The 21327-nt window shown below is 38.8% G+C and overlaps 1 protein-coding gene across 1 annotated transcript; it reads right to left on the bottom strand.

Moving 5' to 3' along the window:
- Positions 1-4506: 4506 nt before the first annotated feature.
- Positions 4507-10887, bottom strand: gpr45 (G protein-coupled receptor 45). Its single transcript, XM_084724030.1, has 3 exons — positions 10712-10887; positions 8588-8812; positions 4507-7057 (listed from the first exon to the last, which is right to left on the bottom strand). Exon 3 carries the CDS (start codon positions 6948-6950, stop codon positions 5790-5792), a length of 1161 nt encoding a protein of 386 aa, XP_084580156.1. The 5' UTR covers positions 6951-7057; positions 8588-8812; positions 10712-10887; the 3' UTR covers positions 4507-5789.
- Between the last annotated feature and the right edge of the window lie 10440 nt (positions 10888-21327).

Below are 21327 nucleotides of genomic sequence, written 5' to 3'. Positions count from 1 at the left end.
TTGTTGCATGCATGTGATATTATTGTACAGTTCTGTATCAGCCACACTGTAATTTCATTTGTTAATGTGTTCTCTTGACTAACCCGCTACACCTAAAATAACATTAAAAATGAATTAAAAAGCACAAGATACTGTAGCTTTCATAACTGTCCCTAGTGCAAAACTTATTCTACTTTTATTTAGTTTAACTGGTTATATGTTAAAACATTCTAGAAAGAACATGTTTGGATTATTCTAATCACCAGAGCACAAAATTAGCACCAGCCAACTGCTGGTAAAATATGCAGGCTCACCAGCCAAAAAACAATGGTAATCTATTAAGTAGCTCATAAATCTTGAACATTTAAAGGTAAATGTCATCTGTCCTGCAGATAAAAGTCTGTCCCTGCCAAGTAGACTGAAAATAATGGAGCACCTGGCCATGTTTCAAAACCTGTCGGATGTTCCTCTGGGCTTTATACCTTGTGAGCACTGTCACTTGTTACAGATAAAACAACTATGAAAATAAGATCCGAGCAGAAGCATCACTTTTGTGATAGTTCTGTCTTAATCTGAACCATGCTCCAGCTGTGTGAATTCTGTTCATTCAAATTAGCCGACTGCCCTGAATGTTTATAAAAAATATATATTTCCTTCAGTTTGTAAAGGCTTGTCTCAATTTGTCATGTGTCTCTAAGTCTCAGTGGTGTCCTCATAGTGACTGAAAACTGGAAGGGCCTCAGTTATGTGCTGTTTTATCCATTGGTCCCACTGGTGAGCATTACGCCCATAAATATCCACATTATTTTAACAGCATGTTAGAGTAGAAGAAGCCCTTCAGATGAGTGGCAAAACATCTTCAATCAGAACCCCACGCCAGTGATTAGGATGTAACTTTCTCCAGACAAGATGACTCCAACCTTTCTAAGAAACTGTTGTATTTAACCGACCCTGGCTTAAAGACAGCCTGATGCACAGGCATGCTGCCAAACAAACTGGAGCCACATCTCTCTCATTGGAATGAATTGAAAACATTTAGACTGAATTACACCAACAAGGATTAACTTTTAAAACCAAATAAATCATGATTTACTTCAAATTATGTTTCATCAAACTTTAGAGTTTAAATTTAAGAAAGAGTATCAACCTTTCTTTCAAACTCAGTTTAGTTTATACTCTAAACCTACATTAAATTTGATTCTGTTGCATCAAAACGTTAAACTCCAATGTCACATACGATCCAACTTTAAACTTACACTTGATGAAGTTGTCTGTGCAAAATAATCAAGTTCCTTGAAGAAGCTTAAGGGCCATACTCAACCCAGCTGAGTTTATGATGCATCTCTTCTTTCATTCCAGTTTATCTGTTACATAGATAAATCAGTTGCTACACTATATGTATATATACAGTATATTGCTCCATTAATTCAGCCAACATGTTTTTCTCAAGGATGAGATATTAGAGCCTCTATACTGAGCTATCACGACTAAGCCAAGTTCAGAGCAAAAATTGATGTTTTCTCAAAAGCCCCGCATCTTTTACGTTTTGAAAATTACATTGTACAAGTCATTTCTCTCAGTCTCTCTTTGACTGCACTGTGTGTGTCACTGTGCAGTACTGGAGTCTAACAGAGAGGAAGTAATGCGCCGCCAACGTGGACGTAGCCTCCGTATCTAAAAAAACAAAAGCCACCAGCGGCACCGTCCACAGAAAGCTGCGCATCAGCAGCAACAGGAGCCGCCAGTAAACCACAGACAGGAGATACTTAAGGAAACTGCAGGTGTAACACTTAATATAATCAGAGCCGGTCGGCCCTGTAGCACTTATCAGATAAATATACTTTAAATAAAAGTATTCACGTTGCAGTGAAATGTTCCTGTCAGTGTTATTATGTCTGATGTTTCTGTTTTAATATTATTGTATTAATTTTACTGCTGTTTACTGCTGTAGATGTTTAAGGTTGAGCTCATTTTAGCTACTTTAATCTACAGCAATGCATCATGGTCTATAAGAACATGTAATGTCTGTAGCATTACTGTCCTGTGAGAACCATGTATCTCTAAAAAGTAATTAAACAGCCTTTTTTCAGCTTTGGGGATTAATAAATTCAGTGTTAGCCCCGGATCTCCTCAACTCCTAGATCCGACCCCGGTTGAGTCACCTGTGGGGAGCTGTCACAGCCTTAGTTCAGAGCAAAAATGTTCATTCTCCTGACGTCTTTGCGGTGACTGTAATCAACCTGCTAGATCCAGCTCCAAGTGAAGTGATTAGGTTAGGACAGTAATGTGATGGAGCCCTGAAGCAACCATGGGATCTAAATTAAGATGGACAAACCAAGCATTGGTTGTCACATGCCAGCACATTAACTTTTTCACAAGATGGTAAACAGTGTAACTGTTGTTCTTTTCTTTTCTTTTTTTCTTTTCACTTTTTAGTTAGGCAGCAAACAATGTAATATTTTGTAACTTTTTGTCTATTTTGTTTTGTCTCTGTGGCTCAGAAGAAATTTGCCACAGAGAATACTTTCATTTAATGGTGTATCTCTTCCCTGAATCATGTGAGCTTCAGGTCAAAACCATTCAACGTTCCTATACACAGTGTTTAGAGCTGAAACCATCAGCCCCTCAATGGATATGGATTGAAAAAAACAGTTGTCTGTTTCCATAATCAGTGTCTTGTTATTTTCAATCAGAGTTTCCAAATGATCATTTTCTTGCCTCTCCACCAGGGGAATTTCCTGCTTGTCTTTGTTACATGATACATGATAGTAAATCCCAAATCTTTGGGTCCGAGACTGCTGGCCTGACAAAGGGTTTTTTTGATCAGTTGCTTGGGAAAACATTCATTTCATTCATGGGCAATTAAAAAAAAAAAATAGCTGCCAACAGAGACTAATTGAGCAAGTTTGGTAAATCATCATAACAAAAAATAAGACTTTAATTCCCAGTCTATTTCATGTACTTCTTGTTAAAAGCATGTTGCTCTTCATTAACGTAGTAGCAGACCCATAGAGATCATCTCTGATTTGGTTAGAGATTCAAAGAGAATGAATGAAGGAAGTGAAACAGCGTGGTTATTCATTCCGATAATGAGCCTGAGAATTCAGTAGGAAATGGAGCTAACTTAATTTGAAAGAACAGCACCATCTTCCTGTTTTCAGCTGTACAGCAATACAACCTCTGTTGGGCTGTCTGAAGCTGTCAGTCTTATTGATGATGGTCTTGAAGCTTCATAGCATTTATTTGGCCTGGCTAATAAAACAATAGAAATATGTATCAGCAATAGTCTTTTTTTTTACAACAGCCATTTTGTAGCGGAAACACAGGTGTTACCAATGATACTAATCTAAATAAAGTTCTGTTCCATTCAGGTTAAACCGAGTCAGGGTGCTGCTATTGTGCATGCTGGCTCACTGGAAAGGCTCTACTACACTAAATAGATCTTAATTAGTATCATTGGTAACACTTGTAATAATGCTACTATTTCATATCAGTGTGGCTGCCATCAAAAAAACAAAAACGTGAATTTAAAAATCTATAGACACTTCAAAAATAGCAGTAAGAAAACTGTTAAATTAAACGTTACTTAAATCCATTAAATATAAACCACTGTGCCGAGTGTGCTACAAGTGGCACATAAAAACCACTTGTTTTAAAACCACGCCACAACAGGTGTGTTGTTCAGGCTGTGAAAATGAGTGCAGAGCTTGACTACAGAGGTGGACAACATGAGAGCTCCCCCAAAAAATGAAGCCACAACGTCTCAATCACCCCCTGGTGGCTGGTTGCAGTATAGGTCATAAATCCCGCCCCTTCCGTTTCAGCAGCTAGGACATGGACCAAAGTAAAACATCAAAGTACACGTCAAATGATTTTTTCCCAAAGATGGTATCTGTGATTTTAGATTTTTATTTTTATTTTATTATTTTAGTTTTTATCACCTTGATATTTGTGCCAAGCGTTCATTTTCTGATCAGTTTTGCTTTTAATTAGTCATTTGATGCTATAAAAAAAAAGATGTTTCATGTCATAATTGACTGCTGAGTCCAGCTCACGACTGAGCACAAGCATTGAGCACGAGTACAACCCTGATCACTACTGTGCAGACTCTCGATCCGAATTACGGCACCAGCACAAGATGGCAGGACTCATATCAGGGATATTTTGGCTTGCTCAGTGGGAGGAAGTAGAGCCACGGTGTTCATCTGTATACGTCAATGGTTTAATACAAATGTCTCAAAATGAACGCAGTAGTAATTTATCAACAATGAAATGCCACAAAAATTTAAAACGCTACACACAGTTGTACAGGCCTCATTCTGCTAGTGGGGTTACTAACCTGATAGACTTCAATAAACAACCTGCTGTGTATGTTGTCCTCATTGAAGTACTTGTCAATATATATCCAGTCACAGTGAATCAATGGCCTTGGTATCCCTGCTATCCAGCTTTGCATTTACATTATGTGCCAACATGGTTTATGTACACTGTAAAAGCAGATAGCTAGAACTTGACTGCCAATGCAACTTCTTTTTAAAATCAATATTTATTTACCTGGTTTAGTCATTTATGACACAATAATACGGTCAAGTAAACATTCACAGCTCAATAACTGACTGATACACTTCTTTGTTAACACACTCATGGTTTTAAGTAACAGTTCCAACTAACAAAAGGTTGTGTTTCACCACAAAGTTAGTTAAGATCTGTAAGGTGAAAGCGAATGCACACCTCCTCTGAGAACATCACTGGACATTAACAGCATTATTATCACCACCACTGAAAATTGTGTCAGTGTGGAGAAACAAAATGACACTTCAAGGACAAATAATAAAACACAGAGAAGTAAAATGACAACGGGGAATATATGACATTGTTTGAATGGCAGACACTAGTTGAAGTTAAATTAAGCAGTAAACCTTGAGACTGAAAGTTCATTGTTGTTCTTGGAGGCTGCAGAGAAAATTATCTCACCACAAAATCCATTCAGTAGCTTTTTCCGAAGCTTTCGATTGTACCACACAACCTTCCTCAGCAGATGGAGTTGGTAATTTGTCACAGAATAGTCAGTGTCAATTCATTTCCCTGATCACTCTAAGGACTTCTCATCCACCTTGGTATAAAAATTTAAATCGAGATCATTCATGAAGTGAGATTCAATAATCAGCATATTCTTTTGAAGTGAACTTTTGTAGCCTCTGATTGCTTATTATGGGTAAAAGTAAGAGTTTAAAGGATAGTTCGGATTATTTGAAGTGGTGTGGTTAGAGGTATTTATCGATAGTCAGGGTATTAGCTCTCTCCAAACCAACCAAACTCCTTAGACAAAATCAGTAATTAACTCACAGAACACAGGAGTTACAGGTCTGCTTCAGTGTCTTAGTTAGTTTGTGTTGTTGTGTGACTTTGGTAAATGCAAACTAACCTTTTATATCACCAAAGTAACACAAGATCACAAACAAAATAACAGATGAGACAGTAGTAGACTACCAACTCCTGAGTTTTGCATGGTAAAATTAATGATTTTGGAGTTTGGTTGATTGGAGAGGGTGATATTTGGCTTATAATGGTGGTTTCCTGTCAGAAAAGGCTGTCTGACTGCAAAAAGGTAAGCAGTGAAAATATTCTAAATATAGCGCACACAACTGATATAGATTTTTTAGGTGGAGCCAGCCATCATCTACTGTACACTGACCATTGATAAGTATCTCATCCAACCCCCATTAAATAGTCTGAACTATCCCTTTAAAAACAGCTAATAGCAGATACCAGCTGCTGGTTTGTGCGTGGACACGCTGGTTGTCCATGTTTCACACAGCTGACTGCGTCTCACTGCACACATAGATGTTGCTAGGCCTCACTCTGCGGCGGCTCCTGCCCGGCACTCTGGGACACAGTCTGCAGCTCTTGGGTATAAACTCCTGACAGGCCTCCCTGAACTTCCTGATCCTCCAGCAGTAGATGACAGGGTTGAACACAGTCTTCAGGTAGCTGAGCCACAGAGCGCCTATGCTGATCGGGTAGAAGAGGGAGCTGTAGTAGAACTGCCGGCTGAACACAGCCAACAGGCTGACCACTGTGTGCGGCAACCAGCACACAGAGAAGCCGACAAAGAGGATGAGGATGGTGGTGAAGGCTCGGGTCTTGAAGCTCATGTCCACCTTGATCTGAGGGGGCCGCTGCAGCCCAGTGAGTCTCATTTTGCTGACCTGGTTGAGGGCTGGCAGGCAGGAGTGCTCACTGGTGTGGTTGTGAATGCGTAGGGTGTTTCGGCGCACCGTGTTGAGGATGCACATGTAAGAGTACAGCATAACAGCAAATGGCACAAAGAATACAGCGACTGCCAACAGTACTGTGTATCCACGGTCTGCCAGAGAGTCGCTGTATCCCAGCACACACTGTGGCGCCCAAGCACCCCCAATACCTGCTGCACCCGTCCTCCAGCCGACCACAGACGGTAGAGACACACACAGGCTCAGCACCCATGAGCCTGCAATCAACAGTTTAGCTCTGTGTGGGGTCAACTTGTCCTGCCGTTGCACAATGATGAGGAAACGGTCCACACTGATGATGAGGAGTATGGACACCCCCTCCAGGACAAACAGCCAGTACAGCATGATGGACGCACGGCAGAACCCGCTTCCAAAGCTCCAGTCAGCAGTGGCCACGGTGACGGCAGTGAAGGGCATACAGAGCAGAGACAGCATGATGTCCGAAAAGGCCAACGTGGCAAGGAGGAGATTGATTGCAGAACGCATGGCAGGTTTCTGGTAAACAATCAGACACACGATTGCGTTGCCGAGGAAACCGATAGTAATCATGAAAATCATTATGGCTGCTAGGGTCACTCGCAGAGTGATTGATATGACAGGAGTTGCAGCTTGTGATGGGAGATTTTCTGCTGCTTCCTCTGCTTTGTCTGGCTTCATGAAGTCACACTCCTCCAGCAGGCTTTCATTACAGAAAGCCATAGCAGCGATTGTCAGAGGATATCAGCCAATAAGACGTTTCATGCTTGATTGTTGTTGTGATGTACAGAGTAAGTTGTCCTCCAGCAGTTGGTCTTCCATGGCAGTAGCTGCAATAGAAAGACAAAAATATCCACATACAGTATTTTATAAAATACTTTGTGAAACAGAAAAAACGACCTGTAAGCTACCAGTAAAAACACACACAATTTTATACCTGACAGGCTGTACGATCCATGATTTTAATGGGTGTGAATTAACGGACCTGTGTGTACAATTTACTGACATCTAGCAGTGAGTTTGCAAATTGCAAACACCTTTTCTAACTCTCTCCTTCCAAGCATGTAGGATAATCTACTGTGGCTGCAAAATTCACAGAATATGGTGTTACATGCTTAAAATAAAAAATATGAGTAACTGTATTCTGTTTCAGTTACAGTTTATTGGTGGTATTCTGAATACAGATACTGTCTTTTAAAAAAAGACAACTTGAAGGGATTACTCAGCACTACTGGCTGCTGCAACAAGCAAATAGCACTTTAATTTCCACTATATATATATCTGTCTTGACTTGCTCATGAGTTTTGATAAATAGCTGGCTAATTAGCTTTGCTGAGCTGCCATTATGTATTGCTAATTAGTCACAAACACGATCCGTTTAATCTACATGTGATGCACACAACATGATTAGTCATATTTTTTCGTTCAGTTATTATACCTGTAACAACCACATGATTCACGCTCTAAGATCACTGTTTGTGGCCAAAGGATGGCAGCCCCTGCATTTATTTAGTAATGTCAGTGCTCTGTGTGACCAAATGAGAAGGGATCTATTCAGTGAGGCTGTTCCCAAAAGCGTTTTTTTACATTCATAGTGACTCAGACAAATATGCTCAGCAAGACGATTTTAAGTAAGTAAATGGAATACATTTCAAAAGTAACCCCCACTACACTGTATCTAGAGCCAGTGTTTGGTTTGTCTGTCGGCAACATGGCAAACTCTGTGGAGGAGGCCACTGCCCTCTGTAGATACAAACAGCTCATTGTAAGGTAACACATTTTTTATTTTCAGTCAATTATGGAAAACATACTTTTGAATAATATATTCTATTTCTGCCCTGTAAATCTTACACACTGGACCTTTAACAGGGCATTACATTATTGTGCTGTCTGTCAGATAAAAAGCTGCTGTAAACAAAGCTCAACCACAGAAAACCCAGACTGAGTGTCTCATTAGATAATCAGAGGAGTTCAGCTGCTCTGTGATCTATTACTCAGTGATAATTGCAAATTTGAAACAGTGAGAGGAGGAATGACGTCCCCATGATGCTGGTGGAGTTATATAAGCCACGGGATCAACCCACAGACACACCATACTGAGAGATGTAGTCACACAGGACGGAGATGTGCTGCTGCTCACTGGCCTGAATGAGGTTGATGATTAACAGCTGAGCTGCACAGATTCACATGGGTGCATATATAAACATTCACACCACCTACCCCCCAACACACACACACAAACGCACACACACACACACACACACACACACACACACACACACACACACACACACACACACAATGTGTAATGTTTCGCATATTAATAGAAATGCACACATTTACACAAGTATAGTACACACCCGCCTGTCTTCCGTCGACTTAGCAGGAGCTCATTCTTGTGTAACGCCTAAGACTCTGATGCAACCTTGATAAAACAGAGAGGCATCCTCAGGACGCGTGCAGGACATGTCTGTTGCCATGGTTTCCACCTGCTGCTCCTGGTGGGACGGTGCAAGTGTTAATGACGTGTTGAGGTCATACTGTTGTTCAGGTTTCAGATGTATTCCTCCCAGATGGACTGGCACCTGGAAAAGAAGACCGGTTAAGGGTCGTAACCTGCATGTTTAATGACCTGCCAACTCAACGTCTTTCCACCTTGATGTAACATGCCTTTTTTTAACAGCAGATATTTTGATTTGTCAGACTAGTATTAACGTTATCAACGGCTTTGTTCGCTTTGTGTGACCCACTGAGTTACGACAGTCTGAGAGTGAGGAAACTTAAGTTTGTCCCTCTGAAAAATATTTCCTTAAGGTTTCTTAGATTTCTCTTAGGTTGTTTCTTTGTGTTTAGACTACGACAGTTATTGTCATAATACAGCACATGTGAACGTCAGTTACCATGGTCACACCTCAGTCACAACATTATTTAATGTTACTAGACAGTATTATTGTCAATTGTTAGCTTGCTTCGCTAACAAACTGTTGGCCTGTGGTAGCAAGCTTCTCCTGAATGGACAACAAAAAGAAAACACACAAAAAAAGAGAAAGCTAAAGTGGACAAACGATGAGACTGTTGTTGCCTTCGAAGAATACAGAAAGCAGTGGCACACAATCCAGGTAATACCTTACGGCTGATGAGCAGCCATAACAAATACACACAAACAGACGATGTGACAAGTAAGCTAACTGGTTACTAAGGACCTTATAGCAACACATGAGGGGATACTTAAGTAGTAAGGGCAAACTCCTTATGATGATTTTATGTAATTCATCGTTTTTTCCCTAAGCCATTCTTAGATGAAATTCTTAGGGAAAGCTTAGCCTGTGGTTTTATGAAACCGCAGCTAAATGACATGTGAGTCCTTGTCAGTGTAAGTTATCTAAAGTTACTGTAATAGTCCAAATCAGAACATATGAGAAAAAGTCTGAATTAATCTGCAATAGGATGAAAAATGTTATCTCAATATGTAACAGGAAATGATTCCTCCTGTGACAGTACATTTTTCCACTATTGCTGGTTGTTGCTAAGGCAACAAGGTCACCAGTTCCAAGGCAACAATCAGCCTGTAGTCTCCTTTGGCAAAATAGGAGTTAGGACTTTTTCAGGTCTTAGGAATTAAACTGCTATAACGTAACTCACAAAAATATTTAATATTTATGATAAACATAAGCATGTCTCTTGTCATTGTCTTTTGGCGTAATCAGTAAAACTAAACATTTATTGAGTAAATCAGGTAGAGAAGAAACACAACTGAAAACAAAGTCATGAGGTAGCAAATAAAAAACAATGACATCCTATATTACAATAAATCTAGACTATCATTAGGCAAAAAATGCTTTAAAATTTGACCTTACATCTTCAAAATGATGATATGCAAATTATTTCATGAAGATAATGAGTTGATTTACCCTGCAGGGGGCTCCTAGCTGTTTATTTCAACAAAAACAGGTGGTTTTACTTAGCAGCTCTGCTCATCTTAAGGACTGATTCAATGGGTGATAAAAGACTGATACAAACAAACAATACAAACACAGAAAATCTTAAAAAGAAAAAAGATAAATAAAATGAAACAAGACTCTCTTCATTTATCAATTTTCATGTTAGGCTTGATGAGAAACAGCATCCAGATGTTGCTGATTTTATGAGAGTATGTGTTCTATTAGTATGTGATGACCTATATTTCCCTGTATTGATAATCCATTGTTTACATCCAGTGATGCTGGAGAGTTTTTACAGAGCGCCACCACTGAACCTGAACAGTGTGTCCTCACATTTCCATATGACTGTTTATCTCCCACACCTGTGTGTCTCTGTCTGTCTCAGGTTACTCTCGACCTGTCTGCATCACTGGAGGACAACAAGTAAAATCTCGGATACATCATAGGAATCAAAGACCTGATTTTCCTCAGAGCAGCGAGTAGAGGGATTAAAGCAATAAAGCAGCACATCTTTAAGCACTGAACAGACAGAAATAGTCCTACCTTGACGTTACATTTGATATCAGCTTTCATGCTTGTCTCTCGTTGAGCCCGTCATCTCGGTGATCGCCTTTCTCTCAGTGTGCATGTCGAGATTTTCCCAAAATATCCCACTTTGAACATTTTACTGCCGTATCGATCGCCATCGTACCGCCTGCGGAGGATGCTGACGCCAGAAGAGCAGGTGGTCACTGATTTAAAGGAGCAATGCGCCAATTACAATTATCGAGATACTGGAATATTGCAAAAAGCTCCGGTGTTCCCAGTTTTCCCTTATACGCGGAACATTTGACCAATGTTTTTTGGTAATTTACTGATGAATGATCATATTATGCTTTTTGTCCCAAGCTGCCAAAACATCTGCACTAAAACCATACTACTTATTATCACATCTGCTTTCAAACAACAACAATCCTCAGCCTACCTAACACACACACACACACACACACACACACACACACACACACACACACACACACACACACACAAACAGCAGAGCAAATAATAAGGATGCTAATATTAAAATTAACTCATTAATGAGTGGGTCATTAATTGTATAGATTACCCAGTGTTCTTTATAGATGAAACAGTATGAAAATTTCATATCACATTTATAGTGACTAAAGTGGTCACGGTTAAAATATGTGTGCTTAAAATATGGTTTACGCATTGAAATCATTTCAAACTTTTATACTGAAAACTTTAACAATGTGAAATGAGATCAGGTCCTTTTTGATGTCAGTGTTCTCACTGACGCCAAACAAAACCTACTTGCCAACCTTGAAACCTAAAAATAGAAAGAATTTCATACCAAAAAAAATAAGTTTCAGAGACTTTGTTTCCTGCACTTTGGTGACAATATCAAAATAATAAGCATTTTTATGTTGAATATATATATACATATATATACACACACACACACACACACACACACATATATGTATATATATATATACACATATTAATTTTACTTAATTCTCAGAAAAGAATACAGACTAATTCGTCCCAAGACATTCGTCCTGTTACCGTGAATGCATTCCCTTCTGCTTTCCTTAAAAAAACAGGAATTCTTCTTAGGAAGTCTGGTTTGGTGTTGCAATCTGTCCGGGTGGAAACACTTTTAGAGTCATATAGGGCTTACTCACGTAGTACAGGGTCAGAAACAGGTTGTGACAATGATACGGGGAAAAAAGTGAGTAAATGGTAATTTTTACTGCCTTTTGACTGAAACAAGCAAACTAATGGTCTTATTGACTTTGTAGGAAATCTAACAAAGAATATTAGTATTTAATATTTGGTTCTTGACCCATGCTGGTAATTGCACTAAAAAAACAAGCCAACTAAGTATTTGGGTTTGCTGCAGAGTGCAGAAGTGATGATTCACTCACCCTTGGATTCTGGTTTTCTCCACCCTTAATACATTGTTTTATACAGGTTATTACATTCACTGTCTATCTTTAAAAAAAACTATCTCAGAAAAATTAGAAAAATGTGGAGACATGTTTTGTTTTTGTTTTTGTTTGTTTGTTTTGCCACAAGATCGGGGTCCTCATGCATTGTAAAATTCAGGAACATGCATTAAATATTTTGTCCAGGAGATGGAAGCATTGTACCTTACATCCGTCTTCAGCTGTTTTTTCAGACATTTTTGTGATCTATGTTTAGGTTTTGTAGGGTATGCAAAGATATTCTCTTTTTAATTCAGACTTATTTAAAGTTTTTAAAGCTTTTTTGAGAATCAATATGTCCATAATAATTTTATAGCATCAACTCTGACCCAATATTTGTCAAACTCTTGAACTGTATTTTGAAAAGGAGTTATATAACACTGTATATCAGTGATACTTCTGATAACTAACTTCAGATGTGCAAAATACCATCACAGGTTTTCTGAAGGTAATTTAATTGCAATTAATTTTCATTTAATATTAGAAAAGCAGCGTATTCTCAATCTTCACACACGGCTACATTCACACACTTAGCATGCAGGCGGAGATTCTTTTCATGGGCATGCTTGTCTAAATTGGCATCGTGCCCATGTGTTGAACATGCCCATCAAACGAGTTCCACTCCAGCGGTCTGGTACATGCATGCTCGTCACGTTCAGTGGCACCCACACACAACAAGCTTGCTAGTGAGAGAATTCATTTCCCTGTCCATTATTCCACAGATGTTTGCTTTAATTTCTTCCTGATGGAGAGACTTTGGTGCTCCATCATTCACCAAAAAAAGCAAACACGCAAAGTGAACAATGTTCACCACTAAATCAGAATATTCAGAGAAGCCACAGTATTGACTGACTCATGTACAGACAGTGTTTGTGTTACAATTTAATACATTCACGCACGAATAAACTGCACTTAAAATCCACTTCTGGGATGTTTTAATCATGCCTCTGACTACAGGTAGGAGTCATGAGTTTTCACGCAGAGCAAGCCACAGCCTGTTAATCAGTGTTAGACTTTAGTGGTTAACCAATCTCCAGGATGTGAAAATAATTAACACCAAACAGTGGGGACTGATAATGTGCAACCCACACTGAAATAGTTGTAGATTCAAACTTGACTGTAGTTAAACGATTCTTTAAATAGCTGCAGGTTTGTCTGTTGTGCCCAAACTGTGACACACAAAAAACAAGCAGCAAAAAGTGGATTGTCATGCAATAATGCAGTGCCTCTGAATGAGGCTTTAAGAGCAATTATGACCAATTATATTGGCAGTTTTTATTGGAGGAGGTAATAACATCCTTATTGTGTGTAACTGCAAACATGCCTTGTTTCAGTCATGCAAGAAACAACACTCCAGAGATAATAATACTAAGTTTAAGTTGTACATGCACTCACCACATATTTTGCTGCTGTCACAATCACATGCAAACTAAAAGTGCACAGAGACATCATACATGTCTGTCTGTTCAATAAACAAAATCTGTCTCTATGTATTCAGATAGAGGACCAGAAGTGGTCATGGTTTATGCCAGAGGTCACATTAGACTGGAAAAATGTTGTATTATCCAACCAAATATTCATAGGCAATGTAAGGGTTGTGTCTTCAATGGATTAAGCTGATATAATATTTGCATATAATTCCTTATGAATTTCTACATCCTCATACTCTACCTTTCATCTCTCTCTCTTTTTATGTTTTTAACTAAACTAACTTTTGTGAACTGAACCGTGAATTTTACTGCAGTTCACAGTTTTAGAATATTATACATTTAATAACTAGTGTGTATTGTGTAATACTATTGTTTAATAATGTACTTAGATAAAAGTAAAAAAGTAGTATTCTTAACATTCCTGTTTTACATTTTGTATATATTTTTTTCTCCAAATAATAACAAACAACTTCAGGTAGAAGAAATATCTGTTTCCAAAGCATTTTTGGTGCTTTTTCAGATTTGGGTACATCCCTAATGCATGCTGAGTCATTTCTGTTGATGGAGCAGTGTTGTTAAAAAAATAATGCTTAAAACTCATATGTGAGTACAAGACATTTTCACTGGCCGACTACAAAAGAAAGCCAGCTGTATTCTAAAAGATCCATCCCACCCAGGACACTGTCTTTAACCCCCTCCCCCCTGGAAGAAGGCACAGGACAATCAAAAGCAGAACAACTAAACTTAAAAACTGACTTTTTCCAAAAGTTGTGACCTCTGTTTATCCGCCCCTACCAAAGACTGAAAAAGACCAAACTATTCTATTCTATTCTATTCTATTCTATTCTATTCTATTCTAGTAAAAGAGTCACCCATGCGAATGGTAATTAATTAAGATCTTAAAGTCTGTACTTTGACATGTACTTACATATCAAAATTAATTTCTAGTAATAAGTGTGAAAAAGTTTTTCTATGAAGGAAACAAGTCATGAGGAATTAAACTTTAAAGTGGATGCTGTTTGATGTTACAACTGAAGCACATGTGAATCTCAGTTGTAACAGTGTGAGCTACAGATGTAACACTAACACTAAAAAACTGAACAAATGTTTTCATAGCAAATCAACAATATGTCTGTCAAGCAACTGTTTTTTTTTTACATTGATTTCATACAAAGGGGAGTAATCAAATAACTAGTAACCAAAGGTATCAGACAAAGTAAAACAGTGGGTCTGAGGTGACGTAGTGGTGTACAAATATAAAGATGCATAAAATAAATACTAATACAAGTGCCATAAATTGTACCTGTAAGTACAATTCTTGAGTAAATGTACTTAGTTACATTCCACCCATGGGTTGAGGTTACTGTAACATCATCAGCTTGTACCTTCAGATCCCAGCATTAATATTCAGAGAAGATACCTGCCGTTGTGCGATGACAAAACCCTTTAAAGGGCTTTTTTATCCCCCAATTCCAGCCTTATCTCCGATCTTTACATCGCTAAGCTTTGAGGGGATCACACTGCAATCCTGCAAGCTTAGATTTTGCTTCCATTTTTTATCAGAGAACTTGGGTTTCTTGCAGCTCGGTGGGAATACATCATATTAAGAGGCATCGGCAGACGATTACAGCGAACTGTGGTGCCACCTCTCCACCTCTGTGTGATATTAGTGTGGGAGCTGAGAGCGTGCAGAAGTTCTCCTTTGCATTAACAGTGTGTGTTCAATGTGGAGACTGTGACTGGTTTTCATGACAGACTGCTGTGTATGTCTTTTAGCTCTTTTACATTCAAGGAGAAACTCATATGCTTCTCAGTAACAAATAAAGAGTCAATAAATGCAGTAAAAAGGTTTTTTTTCTGACATTTTTATCATAATACACAGGTGAAAAGATTGTTTCTGAAAAATGTCAGCTGAGAAACAGCTCCATTTTCAGAGTGCATTTTTGAGATTTGACAAGGTTTTATGTTCCTGCAAGTCAGGAAGAAACAGAAAACATTGGCACTAACAAGCTTTTTACAACAAAACCTTTTGACAGATTGGTTCACTTGTTTTTACTGTGTCTGCATTTTGGCATCATAAGCAGGTGAAGTACCATCAACATGCCCTCTTCATACGTCTTCATCTCCCTTCAGCCTATAAAAGGTATGAAAATTGACCTACAGTGACGACAGTTGAATAAGCTGATGTGTAAAGACCTATTCAAACCACCCATTCATACAGGCGGGCTGCTATTTATAACCCACAAGGGCAGACTTTCCCTTTCCCCGAAATCCTGCCAATGTTCACCGAAGACACACAAACACACACACTGCACACTTTCTGACACATTTGTGTGGCTGTCCGCATATGTGTTTTAACAGTAAAAGCGGGCTTTCTTGGTGTAATGGCGTTGTGAAGGACACATGTTTCTCCAAAACAAACACATTAGGAGTGATAGAGCTACTAAAAATGTCACCCATATGTTTTCCAAGTCAATGTGGAAGCTTCTGGAAGACATCCAGTTAACACAAACATCCTCAAACTGTAATTAAAAGAGTAACATTCGCAGTAATGCATTAACTTTCAGGTTTGTGTTTATTCCTCAGTGTTCTCTCTGGATTGTCTGCAGGTTCTGTACCAGCAGACCTCTGATGTCCATCGAACACTGTAAAATATAATTTAGTGGAATCAAATCAAGTCAAGTCAAGTCAAGTTTATTTATAAAGCACATTTAAAGCAACTGAGGTTGACCAAAGTGCTGTACAGTAGAATAATAAACATAAGAAATACAACATGGTAAAACAGCAAGAGCAGCAGAGATAACACATCTTGAGCACAAGTAGATAAATAGAAGAACAGATCAAATATGAAACACAAACAAACAAACAGAAAAATAAAAATGAGAGTACAAAACAAAGGACAAGCCTGAGAGAACATGTGAGTCTTAAGTTTTGCTTTGAAAATATGAACAGAGGGAGAACACTTTATTGAAAAGGGCAGGCTGTTCCAGAGCTTAGGGGCAGCTACAGCAAATGCCCGATCACCCTTCCCCTTCAGTCTTGATCGCGGGACAGTTAACAGCAGCTGGTCCAAGGATCTGAGTGATCTGAGTGATCTGAGAGAGGGCAGAGGAGCTCAGATGAGTACTGGGGCACCAGGCCATGCAAAGCTCTAAAAACAAATAAGAGAACCCTAAATTATATTCTGCATTTTACTGGAAGCCAGTGGAAGGATGCTAGAACCGGTGTAATGCTGTCATGTTTCCTGGTACCGGTCAATAATCCGGCGGTTGCATTCTGCACCAGCTGTAGGTGAGCCGAAGAGGACTGGTTGATTCCTCAATGAAAGGGAGTTATGGTATTTGTATTTGTGACTATCATGAGAGAAATGGCTTGATTTTGGCAATATCTCGGAGCTGGAAAAAACAGCCCTTCACAAAAGAGTTCCTCTGTTTGTCAAGTTTTAAGGATGAATCAAAAATGAAACCAAGATTCCTGGCATGAGGATGAAGGTTGGGAACCAGGGGTCAACTATCCCCCTGGTGGACTGGGGGGACCAAATAGGACCACTGCTGTCGTACTGTCATTTAACTGAAGGCTATTTTTATCCATCCATTGTTTCATGTCAATCAAGGAGGGACCTAACTGTGTTGTTACTGTTATTACCAGGTTCTAACGGGAAGTATAGCTGTATATTATCTGCGTAGCAATGGTATGAGATATTGTATTTTTGAAATATGGAACCTTACAGGAGCAAGTACAGGGTGAAAAAAATGGGGCCTAAGATGGAACCTTGGGGAACACCACAGGTGATAGGAGCAGTCGAGGAAAACTGGTTTCCAATCTTCACAGAAAAGGACCTGACTTTCCAGTAGAAGGCAAACCACTGGAGCGCACTACCTCGGATATCGACTTGGTTCTCGAGACGCTTGAGGAGAATAGCATGGTCAACCGTGTCAAAAGCAGAGCTGAAGTCAAGTAAAATAAGTAATGCGCATTTACCATAATCAAGGGTTAGCAATAACTCATTGGAGACTTTAAGTAGAGCTGATTCAGTTCTATGACGTGCCCTGAAACCTGAATGGAATTTCTCAATGATGTTGTTATTTTCCAAAAAGGATAAGAGCTGAGAATAGACAATTTTTTCGATAAGAGAGGCAACTTGGAAATGGGCCGAGATTAGGTTTTTTAATAATAGGATGTGCTACTGCATGTGTAGAACAAGAGGGAACAGAACCGTTGGCTAGACGACTTCTAAAAAAATTTAGAAATTCGTCACACGTAACTGTGGTTAGCACAGGGGAGGCAGTATGTGATCTCTTCTTTTGGGATCCCACAATAATCATCATTGTTTCACAGTAGCAGCAGGGCTTAGGACTATAATAATTGTATCAAAAAGTACTTTATGAGATTGGGAGTGTCTGAAAATTATATCAGCAAAATATTTTTCCCTAGCTGCTTTAACAGATTTTTGATAATTGAGAAGGGAGCTCCTCATCATGTCATATGAGACTAGAAGCTAGAATCTAGAATCTTTTTTCCATTTTCTCTCAGCTTTCCTGCATAATTTCCTAACAAAATGAGTGTCATTGTTGAGCCAGGTTGAGTTTTGGTTTCCTGATACTTAGTGGGGCAACAGAGTCCAGGACTGCTGCAAAGGTAGAATTAAACTGGGTGATAAACTCCTCTGTGTTCAAAGAGAAAGAGTGAGCCTTGGAGAAGCGGGACAGAAAAGACGCTGCAAAAGTTTTGCTAGCTGCTGAAGAGCCAAAATATCCCGGATACGAGTGCTGCCATCTTGTGGTGGTTTATTTAGAGCCAGAGTCTGCGCAGTAGTGACCAGCGAGTGCCTGCCCACCCAACCAGCTGACTCAGTCACGCAGGACCCAGCTCTCAATCATGACATTAAACCTGCTTTTTTAATAGGATCAAACAACTAATTTTAAAGCACTGTAAAGCACAGTAAAACAAGCACTTGAAGAAACATCTGCATAATAAGAACTACCTGAAATGACAGAAAAAAAAATACTTGACATGTACAGATATTTCAGTTTGGCCTATGTACTAACTATTAAGGAGGCAGGATTTATGACCTATACTGCAGCCAGCCACCAGGGGGCGACCAAGATGCTTTGCCCTCAGTTTTGGGGAGCTCACATGTTGTCCTTCTCCAATATATGTCAATACCACACACCTTGAATTGAAGTTTGCCTCTTTTACCAACCCAGACCAGTTTAATTGTCTTGTTAACTCATCTTAAAAGACATGTCAATCAAAATTTACAGAAAATCAACCTAAAACTCACCAAAACCACCTTTGTTAGTCATTTCACTGTTCTAAGAATTGGCAACTGTGATTTGGTTGAAATAAATCCTAAATATACTGTGTTAGAGATAAAAAAAAAAAAATCTAGCTTTACACACTGTTTAACTCTCATTCCTCCTCCAGCTCAGTACACTCATCCTGCAGCCCAGTCGATGTGTACTGTGCTGCTGAATGAGAGTAGCTCCAACAGGAGCAGCTGCAGCTCTAAGTTATTTGCGTGAAACGAAAAACTGACTCTTCAAACTAAGAAAATGTAAAAAGAAATGAAGAATGGTGGTGCTGGTTCAGCTAAATACCTTAATTTTTCAAGTACAACTGAAATAATATCAAGTTTATTTGACAAGAAAATCTTATTTGTTTTGAATCATCACAAAATGACTCCAACTTGTCATTTCAAATACCGTCAACTTAGAATTTTTCAGGCAGCCCAGACAACTTTAAACAAATAGTTTATTCTTACAGTTTCTCTACAACCACTTCTTCTCCCCACCCTTTTCTGCAATTACCCCATTATCTTCATTATCAATCTGAATCTTCTGTATTATTTCTGTATTATTGCGAGGCATGTTTGTACGGATCAGAGACAGAGAGAAGAAACACAGGTTGTTTTTCAGAGCCACTGTCCTGAGCTTCTCGCTGCCTATCTGCCAAACCCATCATCTGTGGCAAAAGATCCGCTGCCTCGTGTCACTCCATCTCGCCGTCACCTTGGCAACCACTGCCGAGGTGAACTGCCAGCTGGGATAGCCGACCTCTGTTGGCTGCGTTCCACAGAGCTGCAGTCCATATCACTGCCTCAGGATGTATGTGGCTGGACTGATATGCAGAACATCACACAAAGATGTGGAGGAAAACTCCAACAGCAGACTTATGTGATGAGTTCAGTCAGTTTTAATAGAGTTAATACGACAAGAAGGTATAAAAACTGGGGTGATGTGTTGGCTAGTGACAGATTATGTTGATTTATGTTACAGTATAAATGGTGACAATGACAATCTACTTTGACTTGTTATGAGACAGTCTCAGTTTATTACTGATGCCTCTATACGACCCGCATAAACAAACCAGACTATCAGCAAGAAGAACGGTTATATAGTTGCTTTTAATGTCTGCCACCGGGTCAGAGTCTCCTCGTAATCAAATGAAATGATCAAGAATTTGAATTTCCCCAGCCAAAGTTACAGTGAGTAGTACGTTAGTCAGTTAAAAAGAAGCAGGAGGACATTTTTATTTTAATTATTTAAATTTCTTTTTTACATTTTTATCGTTTTTGGTTATTACGCTGGAAACACTACCGCTTTCGTCCACAGGGGCCTCCAAAAACCAACAAAATATGAAAGTTCCTTGTAGTATTATTTTAATGAGTATGCCAATTAATTTCTCAATTACTCTTTTCGTCTAAAAACTGTGTAAAAGGTGTAAAATGACAATAATTCCACACAGAATAAGAAGTTGAATTCCAATAGCTTGTTGTATTTGACCAACAGTCTAAAACGCATTCATATATTCATATGTATTTGTTTTGCTGTATTACTGGACTGTCCTGGACTACTTTATGATATGGTATATGGTATTGTGATGTCTTGTTCTGTGATGTTGTACTGCACTTATGGTTGCAGGATGGAGTAACCTATCGCTCAAGCCAAATTTTACCTGTGAGACTATGAAGTACCTCTTATCTTATTTTATTTTATCTCAATTTATGTATTTTCACAATTTATTCATTATTTTTTAATTATTTTTTGTCATGCAAAGGAAGTCATCAAATGCACACATCTAACAAGCTGGAACAAGCAAAACTGCAAAGTTTGGCATTTTTGGTAAGAAATAACTAAAACAATTTGATCCATTATTAAAAGTTTTCTGTCAATTGACTGGTCAGTTTCTCATCTTGGTTAATCAAGTAGTCACTGTAGTTCTTGACACTTCCATTAACAAGACAACCCAAGTAGATTAGCATCAATCTTAATCTAAAAAAGAAGACTTTAAAAGCATAATATGCAGAAAATACAATGTGGACTCAGGTGGTGGTGTCTTCATCTGCAGAGAACCTGCCCTCTGTCTACATTTTCTTATTTTATCATCATTTTGCTGTGTTTGGGACGCGTCTACCAACCCAAAGCTTCAGAATATGGGAATGAGACTCAAAAATCAGCTATATTTCTGGTGTGTTTACAGACAGCAACTGAAAAAACGGCATTCTGTCTTTAAACTTCTGCCTTTCTAACTGTTTTACATCAGTAATGGATAATGTTTCTATATCGACTTTGATTTGAATAAAAGCAAACTAATATCATAACAAAGGTGTTGAGTAAAATGATAAATAATGGTGTGTGTGTGTGTGTGTGTGTGTGTGTGTGTGTGTGTGTGTGTGAACAATGATGGCCATCTCAGATATCTTAACAACACAGTTCTTTCCTTATGTCAAATTTATTAA

Source organism: Lutjanus erythropterus, chromosome 8 (assembly GCF_056507025.1).
Source record: "Lutjanus erythropterus isolate fLutEry1 chromosome 8, fLutEry1.hap2, whole genome shotgun sequence".
Classification (NCBI taxonomy): Eukaryota; Metazoa; Chordata; class Actinopteri; order Lutjaniformes; family Lutjanidae; genus Lutjanus; species Lutjanus erythropterus.
The sequence above is the reverse complement of the archived record's forward strand: the minus strand, read 5'-3'. Positions and strand labels throughout refer to the sequence as shown.